Source organism: Grampus griseus, assembly GCF_964374135.1.
Source record: "Grampus griseus genome assembly, chromosome: 5".
Classification (NCBI taxonomy): domain Eukaryota; kingdom Metazoa; phylum Chordata; class Mammalia; order Artiodactyla; family Delphinidae; genus Grampus; species Grampus griseus.
The window spans coordinates 72,582,626-72,605,892 of NC_138998.1; the positions used below are offsets into that span (position 1 = coordinate 72,582,626).

Below are 23,267 nucleotides of genomic sequence, written 5' to 3' on the forward strand. Positions count from 1 at the left end.
GTTTATGACTCCAATCAGTGGGAGGTACCAGCACAATGAAAGCTACCGTAGGCCAATGTGGATCGTGCCCCTGCCACGGACAAGGCACTGTAGAAGGTCCAAAGGTGAAGAAATGCATGCCTGTCTTCAAGGAGCCTTCAGCCGGACATAGGGAGGTACAAACGGGCGCAGGTGGTTGCACAGTCAGAACCAGCTTATGCTAAGAGATGCACAAGTTCAAGTCCAGAAGACTTGGGTTTCTGGGCCTCGACTCTCCACTCCATACACCCCAGGTGTCCCTGTGGCCCGAATTTAGATCTATCTTAAGGTCACAGGCACTAACTGTGAAAATGTAGGCCTGGGAGGGGGAAGGATGGGAGACACAGGTGGGCTAAAGTGAGCAGAAAGTGAGGAGTCCCTCAGGAGTATTGAGCTGGGACCCTCATTTCCTTGTCCGTATCCGCCTTCTTTTCTAGGAATACGAGACTCTCTATGATGAATACAACCTGCTAGTGAGGGAGGTGGAGTCTTGGATTAAAAGGTTAACAAACACCTGGAACTACAAAGCCAGGTGGACGCTAAAGGTCACGTGGGTCCACGTCCCCGCCTATCCTGCCTGGGGGACCATCGGGGTGAGTGGACCAATGGGCACTTTCCTGTGAACCATCTGGAAGTTAGACATCCTAGAATCCTAGGCAGGGCCCACTCTTCTAAACTCCTCTCTGACTCAAGGACAGATGGCTGATTATAGCACTCCCCTCCGGGCCCACCTCCCCGCCTCCCCATCCCCCATCCCTCCACCTCCAACGCCCCCCCCCCCACCCACCCTGTTTCCTGAGCACTTACCACGTGCCAGGTGTGCCTCAGGGCTTTGCTTACATGACATCACACCAGCCCAGAGCACTGGGTATTAGGAGTTGAAACATGGGACATGAAATTTCTGTTAGTCAAAAGTGGCTGCCTATTGGCAATTTTATATGGCTCAACCTAATATTATTATTCACATATTAGAGATGAGGGAGATGATGGCTAGAGAGGTTAAACAACTTGCTCATGGTCACCCAGCTAGGAAATGACAAAGCCAGGCCTGGAACTGAGGTTTTTCTGACTCTGCACTCTGGCTCTCAACCGAAATGCATCCAGTGGAAGGGGTCACAGCACAGGCTCTTCTTAATCTTCTCTCTGGGGCCTCACCGCTCGGACAGTCACAAAGTTATTCCTTGTGTCTGGTCTAAAAAGTCACTCATTTCTTCCTTGGCTCAACAAGTTCATTGCTTACCTCCTTTGTACAAGCCCAGTGCTTGACACCTACCTTCAGAGAACCTCCAGTCTCACCTGCGTGGTCCTCCACACTATTTAGGGTGAGGGGACATTGGGACAATATCCTTAAATATCCCAGAGGAAGTTCCTCAGGCCTCTCCCAGCTCTCGAGTGTCTTGGCTAACCTCTCAGGTTGCTGAAGCTTTCTCATACAGACCCTCTTCTAACTGGATTCTAACCCAGAGTCCTTTACTTTCCCTCCTTGGAAAGAAGTCACAAAGAAGGCGAATCCACCATGGCAGGTGCTTTGACAGTTAGGGTGAAATCTGTGCGTAATTCCAAACTTGTTTATATTTTAAGCCCATGCCTTTGCTCTGGGTAGGCCAGGAAAAGGTGACGTGGATGTGGTGGGGGTGGGGGGTGGGATGGGTGGTGGGACATCCCAGATCTCTCACAGGCATCCCTATGTCTGTCTCCTACCAACCCCCAGACCAACACCTACCAGGCCATCCTTTCCACAGACGGGAGCAGGTCCTACGCCATGTTTCTCTACCAAAGCGGCGGTATGCAGTGGGATGTGACCCAGCGCCCAGGCAACCCTGTCCTGATGGGCTTCTCCAGGTAGGACAGGGAGGGGCTGTCAGCCCTTAGCAGATAATTGGAGCCCTGCAGAGCAGGGCTTGCGCTGCACACACACTCCATCCCCCCCAGGACAAGGCAAGATTCCTCCTTGCCAATGCTTCTGACTCACACAGACTCCAGTTCCCATTTCTTGCTGTTTCAGATTAAAAGATCCCTATTCACCCTGCCATTCTCTTTCCTACCCCAATCCCCGTGCACAGTGATAATAATTCCCAGAGCTTTCACTTCTAGGATTTCCACTGACATTAGCTGACCTCTCTTGACTTCTCAAATATCATCACAATAACAGCCAACATTTATTACACCAAGTACTTAATAGGCATTATTTCATTTGACTATCACAGCAACCTCATGAAGGAGATACCATTTACTACCCATTCTGCAGGTAAGGAAACTGAGGTACAAATAGACAAGTCATTGCCCAAAGTCACAGAGCTGGGAAGTGGCAAAGCAGGAAGTTGAATCCAAAATATAATGCTGAAATCTGCCTTCCTGACTTCTGATGGGCTGAGAATTAACCTCTCGCCCAGGGGCACCAACAGCTTGTGTGGGGTCAGTGGCAAAGATGGAGAGCAGAGAGGTGGATGGCGCGTGGATGCGGACGTGGGTTCCCAAGTGTGGAGATGGCTCATTCTCTGACACAACAGCTCCGAGCCATGGTGTGTGTGCAATCAGTTGTGAAGGTCACATGTAATTTGTTACTGGTAATTGCTGCAAGGGTTTTTCTCCGAGAGTGTGTTCAGGATCGCCCCTATAATTACATTGCTTTCACTTGCTTTTTGATGTGCCCTGGAGGAGAAAGTAGCGGAATTATCCAGCCTAGCTAGGAATTTCACACCATTCTGAGTGCACCCATGGAAGGTGTCATGCCCAGGTGCCTCATCTGTCCTGTGTCAAAGGGGAGAAAGGATCCGGAGTCGCTGCTCTGAGGCGTGCACCCAGAGAGGCTGAGGGTTCCGCTCCAGGGTTTCCTCCTTCCTGCAGCGGCGCTTAAACACCACCCCAGGGTGTGTGGGGAGGGGCGGAGCACCCATTGCCCAGGTCCTCCTAACTCAGAGACGGCTCTTAACCCTCACAACCAGCCGTCCCCTACAGCGCCCCCTCTCCAACCCCTAGTTGAAGGGAAACTAACAGGAAGGAGGCCTGAGCTGTTTCTTTCACACCCCTGTCTCAGGACCAGTTTCCTGCAGTTCTCCATCTGATGTGGAATAAATTAGGGCCTCCTACCCCTGCCCCATCCACCTCCTTCCCTCCCCTGCTTAGCGCTGGGAGTCAGTGATTCTGACTGAATAGCTGACTGACCAGCTGATAACTAATGACCGGCTGGACCGAGTGGGCTGACTGACCGGCCAGATGAATGAGTAACTTGCCGACTGAGGGGAAAGACTCTGTGTGTGACAGAGGCCAGAGATTCTTTCCTTTGCCTGCAGTGGAGATGGGTATTTCAAAAATAGCCCGTTGACATTCCAGCCAGTGTGGAAGAAGTATCGTCCAGACCAATTCCTGGATTCCAACTCAGGTAAAAGGGCCACCTTATCACACTGGAGGGATTCAAGTCCTCTTCTGTCTCGCACTCCGTGTGCCATGACAGTCCTAGAGGGGCAGCTCCCTTGTATCTCCACCATCCCAAAGGGTGTTTCCAGCACAATCTGACCTCCCACAGGTGGAATCCAGACTTGGCACTGCCCAGGGAGCAGCGTACCTCCTGCACCCTCATGCAGTACAGAGTCTTTTCCCTGGAATAAGCCAAACCCAGGAGGGCAATGAGAGGGGGCCCAGATCCTGAAAGTGAGGACGGGGTACAGCAGGAGGTGGGGACATAAATGAGCAGTTAGGAAAATTCTCCAAGTGTCCTGTCCTAGAGCTGGAGAGAGAACCCGGATGAGATCCCTTAATGGATCTACCAAAAAGGAGTTCCAGGGGATCTAACATCCATTCAGTCATCATTTATTGAGTACCTGCTGTGTGCTGGACACAGTGCTGAGAGCCACAAGTATGAAAAAAATAAAGACCAATTATGTTGGTCTCAGAGAGCTCTTTGGTAAGAAGGCCAGTACTTTAGGTCCCATGGGCCTCCTCCATGACTTGTACTGTCTGGTGGCCCCAAAGGGAAAGAAATTACAGTTTCCAAAATGTGATAGAACAAAAGATATTTTAGCATTAGAAATTAGCCACGTAAACTGTGAAGCATAAATCCAGTTCTATTTGTTCTGTGGCAAGAAATTCTGGTAAACAGAAGCTGAGTCAAATCATGAGTGCCATCTTGTGGAGAAAGCTATCCTGTCAGATTAAGTCCCTTCTATCCAGATGCATCTGCTTGTGATGTAGGGGGCGCAATGTGATAGCGTGTGTGTGTGTTTTGGGGGAGAGTATCTGGTGTGTTTCCCTCGATACCAGGCCATTGTGGAGAAGATACACGAAGCTAATCATAAACTATGATTATCCTTTTCAAAACCTTATCAAGCTGTAGTCATCTTGATAATTTCTTCTTTTGTGTGGGAACAGGATCAAAACCTAATACATTACGTCCTATTGCATTTTTTTGTACTCTGGAGCCCCATTTCTCTCTCAGGCAGCTGGGGTGGGTGGTAAGTAACTTACAGTTAATTAAAGGTCTATTTGAAGTTCAAACCCCCTTCAGGATTTCTTCTCCCAGTTACTTCTCGTGTCCAAGGATGGCATCTGGGCACAGAGGAAGCTTCCTCAGCCTCGTATTGTCGGAGCAAGCGTCTGCTTCATGTGCCACCCTCCCTGTGGCTCCCCAGCTGACCTCTGAGCCTCAGCCTCCATCCTGGCTGCTTTGGCCACTGGCATGTCTGTGCAAGTGTCTGAGCATGTAGCTGGTGGCTGGTGGCATCACTCACTGAGATATAGGGTGCATGAGGAGAAACTGGTTTGGGGGGATTGGCAGGTATTGGAGCTTAGAGTAGCAGACATGAGGGTAGAGAATGGGGTGGAGTGAAGCTCAGGGCCAGGGTTTGGCTCTGAGTTGGGTATAGGTGAGCTCTCCCTGCCCAGCACTTGTCCCAGGGTTTCACCCTAAGATCCAAGCTTTGGGATTTTGACCGTCACATCAAAGGGGCCTTTGGGGAGGAATCCCTGCCAGCCTCAGTTGGGTTCATCCCTGGAAGAGCTGTCCAGAGTTGGGGGAGTGACATACAGAGGGTGCATTTATGAGTTTTGCTTGTCCCTAAAGCTAAATCAGAGCTTGTGGCCCCAGGCCCTGGGATAACCCCTTCTTCCTCTGCTCCCCCAGGCTTCCGAGGGCTGCAAATCTACAAGCTACACAAGGAAGAAAAGCGCAACTACCGTCTCCAGTGCCTGCAGTGGTTGAAGAGAGAGTCTCAGTGGCCCAGCTGGGGCTGGAACCAGATCTCCTGCCCGTGTTCCTGGAGGCAGGGACTATGGGACTTGAGATTCCAGCCCATCAACATAGGTGACGCCTCCTTCCTACCTCTCGAGGCACCCCCAGTGTCCCCCACAAGCCCACCCCCTCCCTCTGGCCATGCCTGACCTTTCCCTTCCGGGGCACCCTCAGTTCCTCCCTGGAAGCACCCCGACCCCACTGCCGCCACCACCACGGGCATCCTGGGCCTGAGTGTGTCTGGGCTTGTTGCAGCCTGGTCGGGCCTTGGCAGCAGGCAGCTGTGCAGCTTCTCCTCCTGGAGAGGGGGCGTGTGCTGCAGCTACGGACCCTGGGGAGAGCTTCTCCAAGGCTGGAGAGTGCAGAGTCCTTGGCAGTTTGGTAAGTGTGTCCACGGAAAACTCAACCCCGCCTTTTCTGGAGCTTTCTGTTCTTCACTGTCAGAGACCAGCTTGGGCTCCACGTCAGCAGTGGGACCCACAGAATGAAGTCTCTTTTCCCCATTTCCTCCCAGCTGCTTCCCCTCAATTTCCTGATCTTGTAAGATTAGGAAGTTTCCGACATCCCTTCCAGCTGGCATCCTAGGGATTTCTGACTGAGTTCCTCTTGCCCCATCTCCACTTGGCCCATAACCCAGTCCAGAGTAGGGACATCTTTCTAGGGAAGGGGAGGGGCCTGGTCTGACCCAGATTAGCAGGCTGTCTGGGGGAAGACATGGGGTCGTTTCCCGCAGAGACCTTCCAAAGGAGCTAGAGAGGACAGGGTTGGGGGCCCAGGGTAAGCATGTGCTCCCCACCTCCTCCCTGCAATCTCAGCAGCCTCCTTAGTCCCCAGACGACCAGCCACAGCCTCCCACTCCCAGCGCTTGGAAAGCGGTGGGACTCAGCGCCCCCCACTCCAAGAAAGGAAGGACCCTGTGCCTGCCCACCAGAGGCTTTGCTCCACGTGGCTCTGACAAGCCCACAAGGGACATAGTAACTGGTCAATGGCCTAAGGTCATTAAGCAGGGTGGGATCTGAACTCATGTGGGCCTGATTTGCCAACCATGCCCTTGCCGCCCACATCATCCTGCCCAAACCTCCCAGCTGGGTCCTGCAGGTCCCTCATCTCCCCCAACCCGCTGCTCTTCCCCACAGACCAAGAACTGGAGCCGCAGAATTGGTGTTGCCGTTTCAACGATAAGCCCTCCTTCTGCGCCCTGTACCAGCTCAGGAGGCCCCGCGTCAGCTGCGCTGGGTACCAGCCCCCGAGGCCAGGTGAGGCTGCCGGAGCCCAGCCCTGGGGCAGGGCTGAAGTGGAAGATCTGGGGAGGGGTAGCCTCTCGGGGTCTGGACCAGGGCGGCAGAAGCTTCCTGGGGCAGCGCTGTGACCACAAGGGAAGGTGGAGGTGTGTGCGGAGTGTGGCAGAGGAGGGACTTCACACACGGCCCTGCGGAGGGAGAGGTGTGGTAGGTGGGGAGGTAATGAGAGGACATGAGTGGGCACACAAGCACAAGAGGGCTTTCGGGGAGGGTTAAATGCTCCATGAGCACCTCTCCAGGCTGAAGCCTCCCAGGTCTTTCCCTGGTCTGCCCTGCCAACCTAGTACCTCATTTGTTCCAGCCTGGATGTTTGGGGACCCCCACATCACCACGTTGGATGGTGCCAATTACACCTTCAATGGGCTGGGAGACTTCCTGCTGGTCCGGACCCAGGATAGAAACTCCTCCTTCCTGCTGCAGGGCCGCACTGCCCAGACCGGCTCGGCCCAGGCCACCAACTTCATTGCCTTCGCCGCTGAATACAGCTCCAGCAGCCTGGACCCCATCACAGTGAGTAGGGCCGGGGTCCTCCCCTCGCAGGGAGCCTTTAGCTCAGGGACTTTCAGGTGGAGACTGAGGCCCCGGAGGAGAAAGAGAAGGAAGAAGGGAAGGGAGCAGGAGGGAGGGAGGACGCATCCTGCCAGTGCAGTGGTTCAGATTAGGAGTTTGGGATTAACACACATACACACTACTGTATATAAAATAAATCACCAACAAGGACCTACTATATAGCCCAGGGAACTATACCGCATATTTTGTAATAACCTATAAGAGAAGAGAATCTGAAGAATTATATATATATATATTCTTCATATACATATATGTCTGAATTGCTGTGCTGTACACCTGAAACTAACATGATATTGTAAATCAACTATACTTCAATAAAAATAAATAAATAATTTAAAAAAGAGTCAACCCGGGAGACACGGGATTAGGGTCCTGGCTGTGAGACTGAAGGAACAACTTAACTTCCAGTGCCTCTTTTTCCTTAGAGTAAAATGGGGATGATAATATTACCTACCTCACAGGGCCGCAGTGAGATTTAAAAGCTAATCTATGAAACGTGCCTCGCTCAGAGCCTGGCCCATGCCAAGCGCCTCACACATGGTAGCTAGCATCACCTCATGGTCACACTCCCCATCACCTTCACCTTCATCCAAGCCCCAGGCTCTGAGCTCTGCGCAGCCTCCTTCCTCAGTTTCTGGGCCCACCTGCAGGTCGGTCTTAGGCCTCTGCCAATTCCCTTCCAGGTTCAATGGCTCCTTGCGCCCAGTGACACGATCCACGTTCGGCTCAACAACCAGACTGTAACATTTGACACTAACCGTGAAGGTGCAAAAGGTAGGCTGGGGACAGCCGTCAGCTGCCCTCTCCTGCTACCCTGGGTCAGGATCAGCAGGGTGCCCAGCACCAGGGAGAAGGGAGCTGGGGCGGAGAGGCAGTGGCGTCGGGGAAGAGCAGCGTGGTCACCACCCCTGCTGTCCCTCCAGCAGCTGTGCCTGAGCAGTTCCTTCACCAGAGCTGGGCCTTAAACTTTACCTCCTCACTTCTCTCCTTCCCCTGAGGCCATGACAGCCTCTCTACGACAGCCCGTCCTCAGTCCCCAGGGAGAAGGGTGTGGGGTGGGCCGTGAAGGTGTCCTGTGATTGTGGTTTGGGGCCACTGGAGTAGGACCCTGCAGGGCATCTCCCAGCTGCTCTTAGTCTCCTCGCTGCATCTTGAAACCTCACTACTGCCAAGTCTTGGGCCTCCAGGGCTCCAACGCTGGCTTTTTCCTCATTTGTCTCCCAACATTCCAGGCCAGGAGATGTTCAACACCTCTGGAGTTGTAATGACCCGCAATGGCTCCACGGTATCAGCCAACTTTGATGGGGCAGTGACCATCTCAGTGATCGCTATGTCCAACATCCTCCACGCGTCCTGCAGCCTCCCGGAGGAGTATCAGAACCACACAGAGGGCCTCATGGGTAAGGAACAGGCAGGAGCCTGCCTCTGCCGTGGGAGCTCAGACCCCCCAGCCCGTAAGCAGCTCCACCTCCAGTGGGCCTGTGGACATCACAGGTGGAGTTTCCTTTCTCAGCCTCCTTGGAACAGAGCCTGAGGGTACAGAGCAGCAGGGAAGGAGGAGGGAGGTAGCTCTTCAGCTGCCTCTGAGGCTCACTTCCCGTCCTCCTGAAGCTCTGGGTCCAGGGCAGCGGCGGGGGGGGGGGGGGGGGGCAGGGGGCATCGAGGATGGGCTCTGGGGAGCATGGGGCCAGCAGCCACCCTTCCCCTCCCTGCCTCCCTCCCTCCCTCTGGCTTCACACCTTCCCACCTTCCCCCATCCCCCACATTCCCTCCCTTCTTTCCCCACTTCCTCCTTCACTTCCTTCTTCCCTGAAGCAGAGGGGCAGGCTCTGAGGCTATAGTCCTCTCCTGGCCTCCTGGAGGACTGAACCGACAACAGATGCCACTGAAAGAGGCTTCGCAGGCCCCCTACTCCCCACATCTCCATGTGACCTGTTGGATGCTCCCCAGGGAAGGGAGGGCCACAGTCCCAGGGTGGCTGACCCCTGCTCTGTCCCTCAGGCTTCTGGAACGGCAACCCAGATGACGACTTCAGGATGCCCAATGGCTCCACCCTTCCCCCAGGGAGCTCCGAGGAGATGCTTTTTCACTATGGAATGGCCTGTGAGTCTGAGCCTCAGGGTCCCCAGGCAGATGGGGTAGGGCCAGGATGAAGGAAGCTGCCGCACTGTCTCCCTCAGGCCTGTGGGGACCAGACCTCTGTCCTCTATGAGAGGGGAGTAGGAAGGAAGAGACCTGAGGATGCTGGTGCCACCTCAGATTTGTCCCCTCCACTTCCGTCCCACCTGCGTCTCTCTACCTGGAAGAGAGGACAAGGAAGCTGGGTGGCCCTCACTCACGAGAGCGGGGACTTCCAGACTCAGAAGCTGGAAGTCGCTCTGTCCTTCCACATACCCCTCCCCCACCCAAACCATATAAAGTAAGGGTAAGGGGTGGACACAGCGGAAATATAGCTGGAGTCCCACCCTGGTGCCACCACCATCGCACCTTGTGTGTTTTAGGGGAAATCAACGGAACAAGCCTTTTTGGCAAGAGGGACGACCCTTTGCCGTCCAACTTCACCCCTGTCTTCTTTTCACAACTGTCGGGAAACAAATCTTTGAATGAGAATTTGACCTCCCAGTGTAATGGAGATACCCACTGCATCTACGATGCCCTGGCCACAGGAAACAAAAGCCTTGGACTGTCCACTGAGATGCTCTCTAGAAGATACCAGCTGATGAACACCACCCTGAGTAAGTGGTGTGAGGCCCCGGGAGGCATGTGCAGAGTTGGGGGCAGACGAGGTGACCCCCTTCCATGACACTCCTTTAAGCTACACAGTTTTAAAACTTAACAGACTCTTTTGCTCATGTTATTCCTCTGCTCAAACCGTCCCACGATCCCCCAGCCCTGTCCTTACGATAACCTTCACAGCCCTATCCAGTCTGGCCCCCTTGCCTCTCCAAACTCTTCTCCTAGGACTTCCCACCTCACTCATTCCACTCCAGCCCCACTGGCTTCTTTGTGTTCTTCACACATGCCAGGCTCACACCCGACTCCGAGACACTGCACGTGCTCTTCTCTTTGCCTGGAATGACCTTCCCCCAGAGAGCCACAGGCTCGTCCCTCACCTCCTTCCAATCTCTATTCAAATGTCACCTTCTCAGCAGTGCCTTTCTTGGCTAGCCTGCCTAAAATTTCACATTCACCCCCACTTCCTATTTGCCTTCCCTGCTTTATTTTTTCTCTTAGTATCTATAACTATCTAACATATTTTCTAATTTTCATAGGTATCTTTTTTATTATTTGTTCATGGCTGCATCCTTACTACCTAGAACAGTTCCAGCCATAGAGTAGATGCTCAGTAAATATTCGTTATGACTGACTGACTGAATAAACGATTGTATGGAAATAGCAGGGCTCCAAAACACAGAGACCAGTGCAAAGGTTTTACTCCCTCTCCATTTCCTGACAAATGCAAAGCCCATCAGATGTTACCCTCATGGTTTACAGCCCTCTTCCAAAGGTAAAACTCCACAACGGTCTGAGCAATGCTGACCTCTGATTCACTTCATACCATGCCCAGAATAGCATTCTGATCAGGAAAGAACTTGAATCCTGTTTGAGGAGAAGATAAAAGAGAGAATAAAGATTTGGGTGTGTGGGCAGTACAACCACAACCTTCTCTGCATGTGTCTGAGAGCAGGTACACAGAATAATTCCTGCTTCTGGAGGTAGGTCACAGCCCGGGCAATGCCTCACACAAGAGAGAGGACTGAAGAAACAGGAGGCCCAGAAGGCAAGAGAGTATCTTGCCTCACATCTCGCATTCCTTCTTTGTGTCTCAGATCAGTACCCCCCGTCTATTGAGGGTCCTGATGTGATGGAAGCCTACATGGGACAGGCCAAGGTGGCTAATTACACCAGCAGCACTAAGGACGTCACATTCACTCTCAGAAACAACTACACTGACTTCAAGCTCTTTGGTAAGAATCCTTGGCTGGGGCTGTAGCAGATGAGGTCACAGTCAAGCTTTGGGTAATTTTGCATTATTATACCCTGTGCAATTTCATGTCACTTTTCCATTGGAATATCCAGGACCAACATTGCTTGGGAATAATCCCTGTAATTCAAATAGGTGCCCCTGGTGAATAGTAGTGATGGGCTTACGGAGATTTGGCTGGCTAGCTAGACTGCCTCTGGGCATGTACAACTGATTCAAAGATCATTTCATCTCAGTCTTATAATACGCAATCATCCTTATGCAATCAACAGATTATTAGAATAAACATAACAATTAACAAATACTAATTTCAAACATTTTCATATCTATTAAAAGAAGGATATCATATGGAACGAGATTTAAAGAAAAGCAAATAACTTCATTTGGTACCTTTCTCACTATTTTTATGTTTGTCAACCATGTTTACTTCACTTTGCCTCTCTTTATCTGCTTTTCTGCGCTGGGACCAAGCAAAGCTCCATCTTTCCCTCCCAGTAATGGTGTGAAGACCTGGTTTCAGGCCTGTAACCATGATCTGGGTCAAGAGTCAAAGCCCAGGGAATTCCCTGGCAGTCCAGTCCTTAAGACTCAGCACTTTCGCTGCCGTGGGCCCGGGCTCAATCCCCGGTTTGGGAACTAAGATCCCACAAACCACGAGGCACGGCAAAAAAAAAAAAAAAAAAAGAGTCAAAGCCCACAGGATGTAGCTTGCCTTCTGTTGCCAGCACTAATTAAGCTGGTGACTGTTCTTTGCTAAAACCAAAGCCCTTAGGGACCTTATTCTGAGCTCTGAGCGCCTCTCTGACTCATTTTCTTTCTCTGTGCATAAGAAGGGACTGCTTTGGCTGTACCCTGTCGCTCCATATAGCATCCCCTCAGGTGCCAAATGAATAGTATCAGGAGATTTTCTCCTCCATGGGGCTCCTATCCTGAAGAGTGTTGGCCTGGAAGTTATGCTCGTTTGTTCCCTCCTATCAGCTCTTCTCAATCTACTGTTTTAAGGAGACGTTCCTATTTTCTTGAAAAACATAAGACAGGTTGGATCAGAAGAGTCTATTGATAGGTAGCAGTGTTTCACTGTAGTCTGGTGTCTGAAGGTAGCTGGTCAAAAGTCCAGGCAATGAGAGCAGCGGGTGAGAAATCAGGGCGAGGGATGAGGATGCCATGAAGCTGAAGTCAGTTTGGCCTGCAGTGTAGCCTGGGGAAGCGTTGGGAGGATCCTGGCCTTCGTCCTCCATCGCCCCTGGATGTCCCATCCTGGTGCAGGCCTAGGCGGCGTTGCCTTTTGGGGTCTCTTCAGGGGGAGCAGCTGCCTCCCCCTCTGTGAGGTTCCACCCTACAATCGCTGAGTTGGGCTGTGCCACCTCCAGCTCGGAGCGTGGTCAGGATTACTCCAGGAAACCAGCCTTGCTCAAGGAAATGCCGGAAAAAATCGGAGGGGTGTTCTGGCGGGGGGGGGGGGGGGGATGTCCAACATCAGCTCTTGGGGTGGCGGAGAGCAGAGCAGTTGAGGCCTCCAGCTCTCAACAGTCTCGTCTTCCCTGGGGCAGAGAATGGGACATTGCTATGGACACCAAAGTTGCTGGGACCACTTACTCTGGAGATTCTAGCAAGAAGTGCCAAGGACAACTTGTCGTCTGTACTCAAGCCAAGGACAGTGGTCTGTGCGTGCGAGGCAGAGAGCCAGTGTTTATACAACCAGACCAGCTGGGTGGGTGATTCCTCCCTGGAGGTGAGTGGCGAAGAGGGTTGGCGGTGGGGGGGGGGGAGTTCCAAGTTGAGGGAAAGGAAGTGGGAACTGAAAGGATGTCGTCCTTCAGCTCCTCTGTGCTAATGTGTGTGATGGGAGGCGGGTGGAGCTGTGGTAGGTGAGTAGAGCAGACAACAATCTCGGGCCACAAACTTACAAGTGTAAGAAATGGAACTTTCTTTCCTGCTTATAGCTCAACTGAATTTTTATCTCCCAGCTCCCATTTAGCCAGGCTGGCAGGAAACTTCCACCTCAGTCTTTCTTAGAGTTGCCCAGTCGTTGCCAGCTCCACGGTTCTGGAGTAAGACAGTGAAGAAAGACAGTAAGATGTGGGTAGGAAGGTGCCCATGTGGTCCCTGGGCCTGAGTCTACACGGATCACAGCTCCAGGCACCCTCCCTTCAGACACAGGGGAGTGTTCTGTGGCTTCTGTGCGTTGCTCAGACACAGGAAACCTTGTGGCTTAGGGTCCCATCTGCCTAGAAGCACTGCATAGCCATTTCTCTGGGGCTTCATCTTCATGGTGTTGGGAAGAGAAGTACAGATCCCTCTGATCTTGGTCCCCCCAAAACCTTTTTTTTTCCCCTTTTACTCTCTTCCGCCAACTAAAAGAAACATCTCTTTTGCAGTTTGAAGAAAATCCTTCTCCATTCAAGTTTCTAGCCAAGATACTTGGCCTAAGTCCATGAATCTGGCCCCATCTGCTTTTTTTTTAACTTTTTGGGGGGAGTCAGAAAGGAAAGTGTTCGGCTGGCAATACCCCACTACCTCCTTCACCTCTTACACACACACACACACACACACACACACACACACACACACACCCTTCTCCTGAAGCATGAGCAGAGAATTCCTACTTGAAAGGGAGAGAGGTGGAGGAGTCCAGGAGGCAGAAAAGGAAAAAAATACAGAGTAGGGGGAAAAGGGATTAAAATCAATATATTATTTTAGATATCCCAAGATATCCAGTGTTAAAGGGTTCCATTTCGGGGAGATTTCCAGCGTCATCTCAGTAGGCGAGATAGAAAAGAGAGATGAGGAACTTGATGAGGATCTGGACGGTTCCCCTCCCTGTGCCCTTGTTCTGGTTGTTGCGAGCTCTCACTGTGCTCAGCAACGAGCCTCCTTCTTGGCTGGGAGTCAGCAAGGGAAGAGAGAGCAGGAAACTGCAGCTTACGTAAGATCCAGTTTTCCAGGGATAGTAGAATATTTATTTATTTAGCCCCTGTCTAGGAAGGGTTTCAGGCAAGGAGATTTGCTGTAAGAGGGAAGAGGCTGGGATCCCGGAGCAGAGGCCAGGCAGAGGGCTCAGGAAAAGGATGGCCCAGGGAGGCCACGTGGCCTGGAGGACGGTCTGCCTTTGACAGGGACGTGCAGGCCCAGGGCCTGTTCAAGAAGCTGCTCAGTGGATACTGGCAGAATTACGACAAGGACTCAGGGTCCATGGGTTCTCAGACCTGAGGGGTTGGTACAGCAACACCCCAGAAACCCTTAATGGTTCAGCCTCCTGGCCGCCCAGTGATCAGCAACCTATTCCAGGTGGCCGAATGCAAGTGTGACGGGAACGCCACAGGCCGCTACTGCAACCGCACCAAGGACCCCTGTGAAGAGCAGTGCTTCCCGAGTGTGAAGTGCATTTCCGGGAAGGGCTGTGAGGCCTGCCCCCCGCACCTGACTGGGGATGGACGTCACTGTGCACGTGAGCTGGGGACAGGGCCTCGGCAGGAGGAGGTTCTGGGGACAGGTGACATCTCGAGGGCTTAAGACAACTGGGCGAACCATTTCTCCCCCCTTTCCAGCAAGTCTTTAGAATGTTCAATACAGGTGGTTATGGTAAGGAGGTAAGGTGGGTATGGCAGGGTGTGAGGCCGAAGGAGAAGAGATTGTACAGGCATGGAGGAGGGGCCAGAGCTAAGAAGCCCTGAGGCACTGTTGGGGGAAACCCCGGGCAAAAGACTGAAGATGGCCTGGAGAGGGGAGGGAAATTTAGCAGCAGTCAGGGAGCCAGAAGTAAGCTGGGGTGGGGCCCTCAGGCTCCGGGGGTTTTCAGAGATGCAAGGCCCAGGGTCTCTGCATTTCCCTAGTCAGGACATTGTGTGAGGTGGGGAGGGGGGGGCGGGGGTGCTGCCATGGGCATCTGGTGGCAGGGGTGCCTCATCTTCCCTTTGAGTCCTCCTTCCACCATCTGTTGCTTGACCTTTGAGCCATCAGAGTCATGAGGGCATCACGGTGAGGCCTCCACTAAGCCCCCTGAAGCGCCCCAGTGAAGTCTAGAGACCACTGCATCTTCTGAGCAGAGACCAGAGAGGTAGAACCACAGCCTTATAAAGGCAGAAAAGGGGATGGAAGTGAAGAAAACAGGTCGGTCCTTTCCTGATGGAAAGGGTCTGATAAACACTCCATTCCCTCAGCAGAATTGGGAGAACCCTTACCTGGCAGGGGAAGAAGGGTCGCCCGGCAAAGAAATGTCTGGAAAAGGAAGAGGATAGTTCGGGGTTCAGAGTGGCCCACAAGCAGAACGCAGCTTAAGTGGGCTTTGCGGGAAAGAAATCAAGCCTGTCCTGGGAGCAGCTTTCCCTGGGCCGAGGGCTGCCCCTTGCTGCTGAGAGAGGTGTTGCTGACCTCTCTGCTCCCCCTGCAGCTCTGGAGAACCTCTTCCTCTGTCAGAACAAGTCCTGCCCTGAGAATTACTGCTACAACAACGGCCACTGCTACCTCTCCCAGGCTCAGGCCTGCCAGCCTGCCTGCACCTGCCTCCCAGCCTTCACCGACACCCGCTGCTTTCTGGCTGGGAACAATTTCACTCCAACAGTCCATCTAGGTACGACCAGATACTCCACCATCCCCACTTCTCTCTCCTTGGGGGACGATATGGGGCTCTGGGGGCCAGGCTAAGTCCCTCAAACTCACAGGACACAACTCCAAATTTCCCTCAGGTGGTGGTAAGTTGTAGGCTATGGGAGCGAGTGGGGGGCAGCTGTCACAGCATGAACCACGGGCCTGAGCAGTCTGCTGAGGAAAGACTGAAGGTGACCTCACAGCTCAGCAAGACAAGAGTTAGGGAAGCCTTGACCATAGTCCAACATGCATTTGTGTGAGGGTCAGCAGACTTGGCCACTTCTGCTGATCCTTCTGGTAAACCTGTGAGGTGATTATGAACCTCCTTCTCCCGTCTCCAGAGCTTCCCTTAAGGATCATCCATCTCTCACTCATGGAAGACGAAGGTGCCTCCCAAGCAGATGTCAATGCCTCGGTCAGTGCTGCAGGCCAGCTCTGGGTGGGGGACGGGTCTTGGCAGGTTCAGGGTGGGGTCTTAGCCATGGCTTGTGCATTCTGCCTCTCATAATCCGTCTAGATTCAACTGCCAGAGGGGGCTGGAGCCTCCTGCCCCAGGGAAGGCTGAGGGTGAGGAAAGCAGGAAGGCCTAGGACAGAGACCTCCAAGGGGGTTAGAATGACCAACTCGCAATGAATAGAGTCCAGGGTGGCCGAGTCAATGCAGCCTTTCCTTCCGAGCATCCCTCAAGACCTGCCCTTGGATATTATATGGAGGAAACACAAGAGGGCATTTCACCTCCAGGAAGCCTTCCCTGACTTCGCCGAGGAAACTGGGCCTCCCTCTTCTTGGCTCCCATGCCCTTGTCCATTCCCCAATCACAGGCAAAGTAGCACAGTAGTTGAGCTATTGAGGCTCAGGAATCCTACCCAGGTTCAAATCCTGACACTACCACTCACTAGAGCAGGTGTAATAATTAGACAAATTATTTGAACTCCCATCTGTAAAAATAAAGTAATAACAGTACTTATGTCAGTGGTTTGCGTCAAGGTTTAAATGATAATGTAGGTAAGGCACTCAGCATGGTGCCTAAAACACAATGTATTAAAAAAAATTATCCAAATTATTATTACTACTGTTGCTACTACCACTACTACAGCACTCCACACTCTGTACGGTAAAATCTGTTAACATTTGTCCACTGCGCCAGACTGTGGGTCTTTGAGAATGGACTGTTCCTAAGTCACACTGACATCCCTCACACTTGACCATCCCCTAGGACTGGCTAAGTATAATCTCTGTTCAATATGCACGTGGGGAGAGAATGAGTGGGTAAGTCGGGGATCAGAGGCAAGGTAGAGGTCATTCATTTCAGATTCTCCCCTTGTGATAGGAAGTGGGGGTAAGGATATGTAAAGTCCTTCACTCACCAACAAACTTCTATTAAGCAGGGACCTGTGCCAGTCACCAGGCTAGGCTGGGGTGTGGGGATGCAGAAATGCATAAGAAACATTCTGGTGTCTTGGGTCCTCATCTTCAAAGAAGGAAACAGGGAGTTCCCTGGTGGCCTAGTGGTTAGGATTCCAGGCTTCCACTGCTGTGGCCCGGGTTCAATCCCTGGTCAGGGAACTGAGATCCCACAAGCTGTAGGGTGTGGCCAGAAAAAAGTTAAAAAGGGAAGAAGGAAACAGAAAGGGATGAATATGTGCATTAAAGTGGGAAGGGTCTCTTCTCTGGATTGGGCCTCACCCTCACTTCCACCCTCCCACCCCAACTCCCATCCTCTGCCTTAGGTGGCCTATAGACTGAGGAACCTGGATGTGCGGGCCTTTCTCTGGAACAGACGAGTGGATCGAATGTAAGTGGGACTGTCCCTACCTGGTCGCCGGGTCCTCCCCCAAACTCCTCACCCCTTGGCCCCTCACTGTGCCCCTCCCATACAGTGGGCCCCCAATAGCACAGGCCTCAGGAAGCTCCCTTCACCGCTGGAGCATCATCTCAGAGTTCCAGTACCGCCCTGGGGGCCCTGTCATCAACTTCCTGAATACCCAGCTGCTAGATGCAGTGGTGGAGGCGTTCTTAACTCCGTGGAGTAGGTGGAAGAGAAGTGCGGGGCCCAGGAACAACGTGACCTTCCACCCCATCTACAGGAGGGACGTGCACAGTATTATGGCTCGTGAGTCACTGTCTTGGGGACAGCTACTGGGATAGCTGAGGGGGGAGGTAAGCAGAGGGAGCCTGTCACAGATCTGCAGCCCACACAAATCCATGGCTGAAATGTGTTCTACAGCAAGCCACAGACAAAAATTAAGTTAATTTAGTTTTTTTTGTTTGTAATTTTTGAGAGACGTTGTGAACATTTTACCCACCAGCCTTCTAAATTCAAGAACAGGCGCACAAAATACTGCTTGATGAATCCCCACGTGTACAGTTTCACAGAGCAATTACTCCAACTGCTGCTTTCCTGACCGTCACTGCTAACGGTTTTCTTTCCACAAAATTGTTAATGATTTGGTTAAAAGACCATTGTACTTTATAAACATAAACAAGGACATTCTTTTTGCCTTTGCCCTCCAGCTGGAGATATTCAGTTGAAGGCTGGAGACCTGGCCCAGGGGCAGATATATCCCCTCCCTGAAAGAGTGTGACCCCATGCAAAAGCCATCCCCAATCTAGGCCTCCACACTCCCATCTGGAAAATGAGATGGGATTTCTGAGGTCCCTTTCAATTCTGACAGCCTCTAATTATCCCGGAACAGGAATGAAATAGGTTGGCAAGCTTGCCAGGGAAGGAAAGGAATAGCCCACCGTATTTTGTGAGTCAGGCAGAGAACGGGGCAGTGAGTATGTCAAATCCGACAGAAGGTGCTGCGTTACTTGGGTCCAGGACCAAGGCAGAGCTTCTTTTAGAATCTAGGCTAAGCCTCCTCCGTCCCAGGGGCAACGATGTGAAATTCTCCAAACTACTATGCGTATGGGTGGTAGGGGGGTAGGGTTGGGGTTAAGAGGACACCCCAGACCTGATTGTGCCTTTTGTTAGAGAAAACAAACAAACAAACATCCCGCAATTTTTATTATACAAGTACAATGTGTTTATTGTAGAAACTTTAGGAAACACAAATTAACAAAAAGAAAAAAAAAATCACTTGTAATCCCTGTCCCCAGAGACAAATCCATTTTGCACCTATTTTTCTGAATTTTCTTTTATGCATAAGAACCTTCAGACATATAAATTTGTTTACAATAAAGGGATCAAATCATGCCTAATGTTTGTTAACCTCCTCATTACTGAAATAATTGTGAACATATTATCTTGTATATTGTTTACACATTCCAATTTCATATATTAGTTTACAATATGTCTTAATATAGTGTGCTATAATAGATTTTAAAAAGAATGTTATACTAATAGTGACCATTTAATGAGGGCTTCCTGTGCCAGGCACTGTACTGAATACTCTGCATATATTATCTCATTTAAAATTTACAGCAAGGTAGTTTCCTTTTAAAAATAAGGAAACTGAGGCTGAAAGAGTTAAGAAATTTCCCCTAAACCACACAACCAGTTAGTAGTAGAGTTTGAATTTCAACTCAGGTCTGGCTGATTTCAAAGCATATGCTCTTAATCAATGCATTTTTCATACCGTGGTGCTTATCAGTTGCACAATATTTAACAAAACCACTCCTGTTGAACATTATTGCTCTTATTAACCATGCTGCTCTGGTCTTCCATGAACATATGTAGTTTTCATGTGTGTTTCCAATTATTTCTCAGGATAAATGCCTGAAAATGGAATTCTTGATCCAAAAGGTATAGATCTGGTGTTAATCGGTTGCTTTCTATATTCACTTTTATCCTACCTGACAGTGAATGTGAGCACGCTGGAAACTTACCTCCAATGCAGCGGATACAAGGGCTACCATCTGGTCTTCCACCCCCAGAGCGGCTTCACCTGCATGTCCCCCTGCAGTGAGGGCTACTGTGAGCACGGAGGCCAGTGCCAGCACCTGCCCGAGGGGCCTCGCTGCAGGTGGGCGGGGCTGGGGGCAGGAGGCGGAGGGCAGTGCTGGGAATCCAAGCTGCAAGGGGTCCGGAAATGCCATGGTACCTCGTGGTGTCTGAAAATTTAGGATGGCTCCGTTTGTAATTAAGAGAAAGGGGATCAGAGGGAAAAGGGACAATGGAAAAGAAGATGTGTGCATGCCTAAACTGTGCAGATGAAAAAGTTGTTATATTACCTATGCAACTCAAATCAGCTACTGGGTAGATATTATGACCACTTTAAAGATGAGAAAACTGCAGCTTAGAGACGATAAGGAATCTGCCTAAGGTACTCAGCAAGTTAAGTAACAGGATCGGGGTTCCAAAGCCAGACTCTCCCACCTGATTTTGCTTCTTGGGTGGACAGCCTGCTGCCTCATTGTGGAAAAGGAGCCCATTGTCTTGTGTCTAGGCCCGGCCCTGACCCTCCTTAAGAGTAACAGGGGAGGCCCTCTCAAACTGGCGCCCTCTGTCCCACCGGTTCATCAGCAGTCTGAGGGGCTTCCGTGAGGGGAGTGCACTAGGTCGCAGGCCTTCCATGGAGAGAGGCAGCGCCACCTGGGCCCTCTTGTCACATCAGTGCCCTCCGTCTACGCTTGTTCCCACTGCAGTTGCAGATGGGCCCAGCCCTCTCCGCTCCTGAGTCCAAGGAGGGGGCGGGTGGAGCCTAGCACCGGACCCCAGCTCTCCGGGGGCAGGCAGGGTTTGTGACTGCGCATGCTCACCTGCGGCCAGCCCCTCCCCCTCCCCGAAGTCCCTGTGGAGGCGACCTTAGATGAATTCACCACCCCCCTCCCCCATCCCCCGCCCTCCTTGGTAGCCCAGTGGCCTCCCCTCAGCTCCAAGTCAGGGCTGACTCCGCCCCTTCCCTAGACGGGAGCCGAGCCTATCGTGGAAAACCTCCTCTGGCCCGACAGAGAGGAGGGATGGGGAGGCCGAGCCACCTTTTGACCGTGTCCCCTCTCTGTGTCCCCAGCTGTGAGCCCTTCTCCATCTACACGCCCTGGGGCAAGCACTGTGAGCACCTGAGTTTGAAACTCGACGCCTTCTTCGGGATCCTTTTCGGGGCCCTGGGCGCCCTCCTGCTGCTGGGGGTCGTGCTGTTTGTGTTCCTGCGCTTCCGGGGCTGCTGCGGGAGCCGTTTCTCCTACCCGCTGGGCTCGGAAAGCTGAGGCTTTGCCCCGAACGGGCTGCGGTGGCCTATGATACCTCAGGAGCTACCCCAGCCTCACCTGCACACACTCCCAGGCGTCGTGGTTTAGGGAGCCTGGAAAAAGTAAGGTGAATGATGCGGATTCAGGATTCTTTAAGAAGAATGAATAATGGGAATGAATAATAAAGACCACACCTTGTCAGAACAGGAGACACAGAGGCTGAAAGGAAGAGGCCATAAAGGCCTACTATATAAATAGATGGATTCTCACACAGACATACCCACACAGAGGACACTGACCTACAGAAACACTACGTGCACACACCAGCGTTGATGGGGTGATGGCTTTAAATTAAAAACCAAAATACATTTGCACACAAAAGTCTCCAGTTTACTTCTAATTAAAGTTTATTTAAATAAAATCCCTCTGACTTTTTGTGTTCCCAAAGCCATGGATTTCATTCATGATTTTCCTCTGGTGGCTAAAGGGCCTGATACAGAGGGTGGAGGGAGCAGAGGTCGGTTGGACCCAGTCCTGCTTCAGCCCTCAGTTACTCTATGTTGGGAAGCTCGGTTACTCCAGCCCAGACTTGGATCTTTGCTTCAGTCTCCACATCCCCTTCTTCCCCTCCCCACAACACAAGCCAAGGCCTGGCCCTCTGAGGAGAGTGGTAAGGATACCCCCATATGGAGTATCCCCAACTCTCTCCCAGGACCCCTCCCTGCCTTGCTGGTCTCTGCCCATCAGTTTCAAGAGGATAAGTATGCAGTGCCTTTTCCTATCTGGAGTGTTCCCTGGAGGAAGGATTAAATCATTTCAGCTCCCTTTCCAGGAACCACCCCATCCTTAGATCTAGGGTACCCAACCCCTGATACATTTTCTCAGTCCTTTCCTGGGCCCCAGTTAGAGTCTTTTGAGCTGCTCCACCCCGTAGTCCCTCAGTCCCACTCTCTCTGCTTTTCCCAGGAACCTGATCAGTTTCCACCTCAACCTTCTCTCTTAGCAGGCAGAACTTTACACATATCTGGTATAACAACTCCAAGGACAATTGGTCCACACCTCCTGTGTCCAGAGCACCTCAGTTCCAATCCGGTGCAGAAGCTGGGTAGTTGCCTTTTGGTCCTATATCCCAAATCCATGAAGAGAGAATCTGATTGGTCCAGCTTGTGTCAGTTGTCCATCCCTGGTCCAATCAAGTGTAACCACAGAGTAGGAAAAGAGGTCACATGATACAAACCTGGTGATCAGGCTCAGACTTGTAGGTGAGTAAGTGGTGTTGGGAGAAGTTCCAAGAGAAATATGATTTCTGATCTGAGCAGAGACTCCAAACTGTCTGCTTTACGTAGAGAACGACTTCTCCCAGCAGGTGAAGCGCCTCCCAATATGTACAAGTCTGTCGTTTTCCCCTCAAATGCCCCCAAGTGTAATCAAGTCTCCATATAGAACCACATTCATTTAATCCCAGCATTCATTTATCAAGAATTAAGCACATGGGAATTCTCTGGTGGTCCAGTGGTTAGGACTCTGTGCTTCCACTGCAGGGGGTAAGGGTTCGATCCCTGGTCGAAGAACTAAGATCCCACGGGCTGGGTGGCATGGCAAAAAAAAGAATTAAGCACATAGCCCAAATACGTTCACTGGTGAATTCTACTGATACCTAACATTTCAAGAAGAAATTCTGCCAACTCTATAATCTCTTTCAGAAGACTGAAGCAAAGGGAAGCTTCCTAACTCATTCTGTAAGGCCAGCACTTTCCTAATACTAAAACCAGAAAAATGCATCACAAGAAAATAAAACTATACACCAATCTCTCATTAACATAGATGCAAAAATCCTCAACAAAATATTGGCAAATCGAATCCAACAATGGATAAAAGGAATTATACACCACAATAAAGTGGCATTTATCCCAGGTACGCAAGTCTGGTTCTACATTTTAAAATAAATTAATGTAATCTATCATGTCAACAGACTGAAGAAGAAATCACATAATCATATCCATAGATGCAGAAAAAGCATTTGACAAAATTCAACACCCTTTTTTGATGAAAACTCTCAACAGACTAGAAATAGAGGGGAACTTCCTTAGCTTGATAAAACACACACACACACACACACACACACACACATACACACACACACACACACACACACTCTACAAAAAAATCCTACAGCTAACATCATACTTAATGGTGAGAAACTCAAAGCTTTCCAGCTAAGATTAGGAATAAGGCAAGGATGTCCCCTCTTACCACTGCTTTTCAACATTTGTACTGGAAGTCCTAACTAATTCAATAAGACACACAAAAAATTCTTTTTAAGGTATAAAGATTGGGAAGGAAGAAATGAAACTGTCATTGTTCACAAATGACATGATTGTCTATGTAGAAAATCTGAAAGAATTGATTCTAAAAAACCCTCCTGAAACTATTAAGCAATTATATC

General features: G+C 51.1%; 1 protein-coding gene across 1 annotated transcript in view; it reads left to right on the forward strand.

The window, feature by feature from the left end:
- The window catches only part of MUC4 (mucin 4, cell surface associated), a gene marked incomplete at both ends in the record, with an annotated part of 50,973 nt that extends 30,134 nt beyond the window's left edge, over window positions 1-20,839 (forward strand). Inside the window, 20 exons of the mRNA XM_082655310.1 lie at window positions 456-611; window positions 1,730-1,860; window positions 3,312-3,400; window positions 5,138-5,317; window positions 5,501-5,626; window positions 6,382-6,501; window positions 6,848-7,056; window positions 7,800-7,890; window positions 8,349-8,516; window positions 9,118-9,219; window positions 9,618-9,851; window positions 10,947-11,084; window positions 12,652-12,833; window positions 14,390-14,549; window positions 15,492-15,671; window positions 16,030-16,103; window positions 17,419-17,483; window positions 17,569-17,801; window positions 19,494-19,656; window positions 20,644-20,839. Coding sequence (XP_082511436.1) covers window positions 456-611; window positions 1,730-1,860; window positions 3,312-3,400; window positions 5,138-5,317; window positions 5,501-5,626; window positions 6,382-6,501; window positions 6,848-7,056; window positions 7,800-7,890; window positions 8,349-8,516; window positions 9,118-9,219; window positions 9,618-9,851; window positions 10,947-11,084; window positions 12,652-12,833; window positions 14,390-14,549; window positions 15,492-15,671; window positions 16,030-16,103; window positions 17,419-17,483; window positions 17,569-17,801; window positions 19,494-19,656; window positions 20,644-20,839 — 2,997 coding nt within the window. The remainder of the gene's footprint in view (window positions 1-455; window positions 612-1,729; window positions 1,861-3,311; window positions 3,401-5,137; window positions 5,318-5,500; window positions 5,627-6,381; window positions 6,502-6,847; window positions 7,057-7,799; window positions 7,891-8,348; window positions 8,517-9,117; window positions 9,220-9,617; window positions 9,852-10,946; window positions 11,085-12,651; window positions 12,834-14,389; window positions 14,550-15,491; window positions 15,672-16,029; window positions 16,104-17,418; window positions 17,484-17,568; window positions 17,802-19,493; window positions 19,657-20,643) is intronic.
- Between the last annotated feature and the right edge of the window lie 2,428 nt (window positions 20,840-23,267).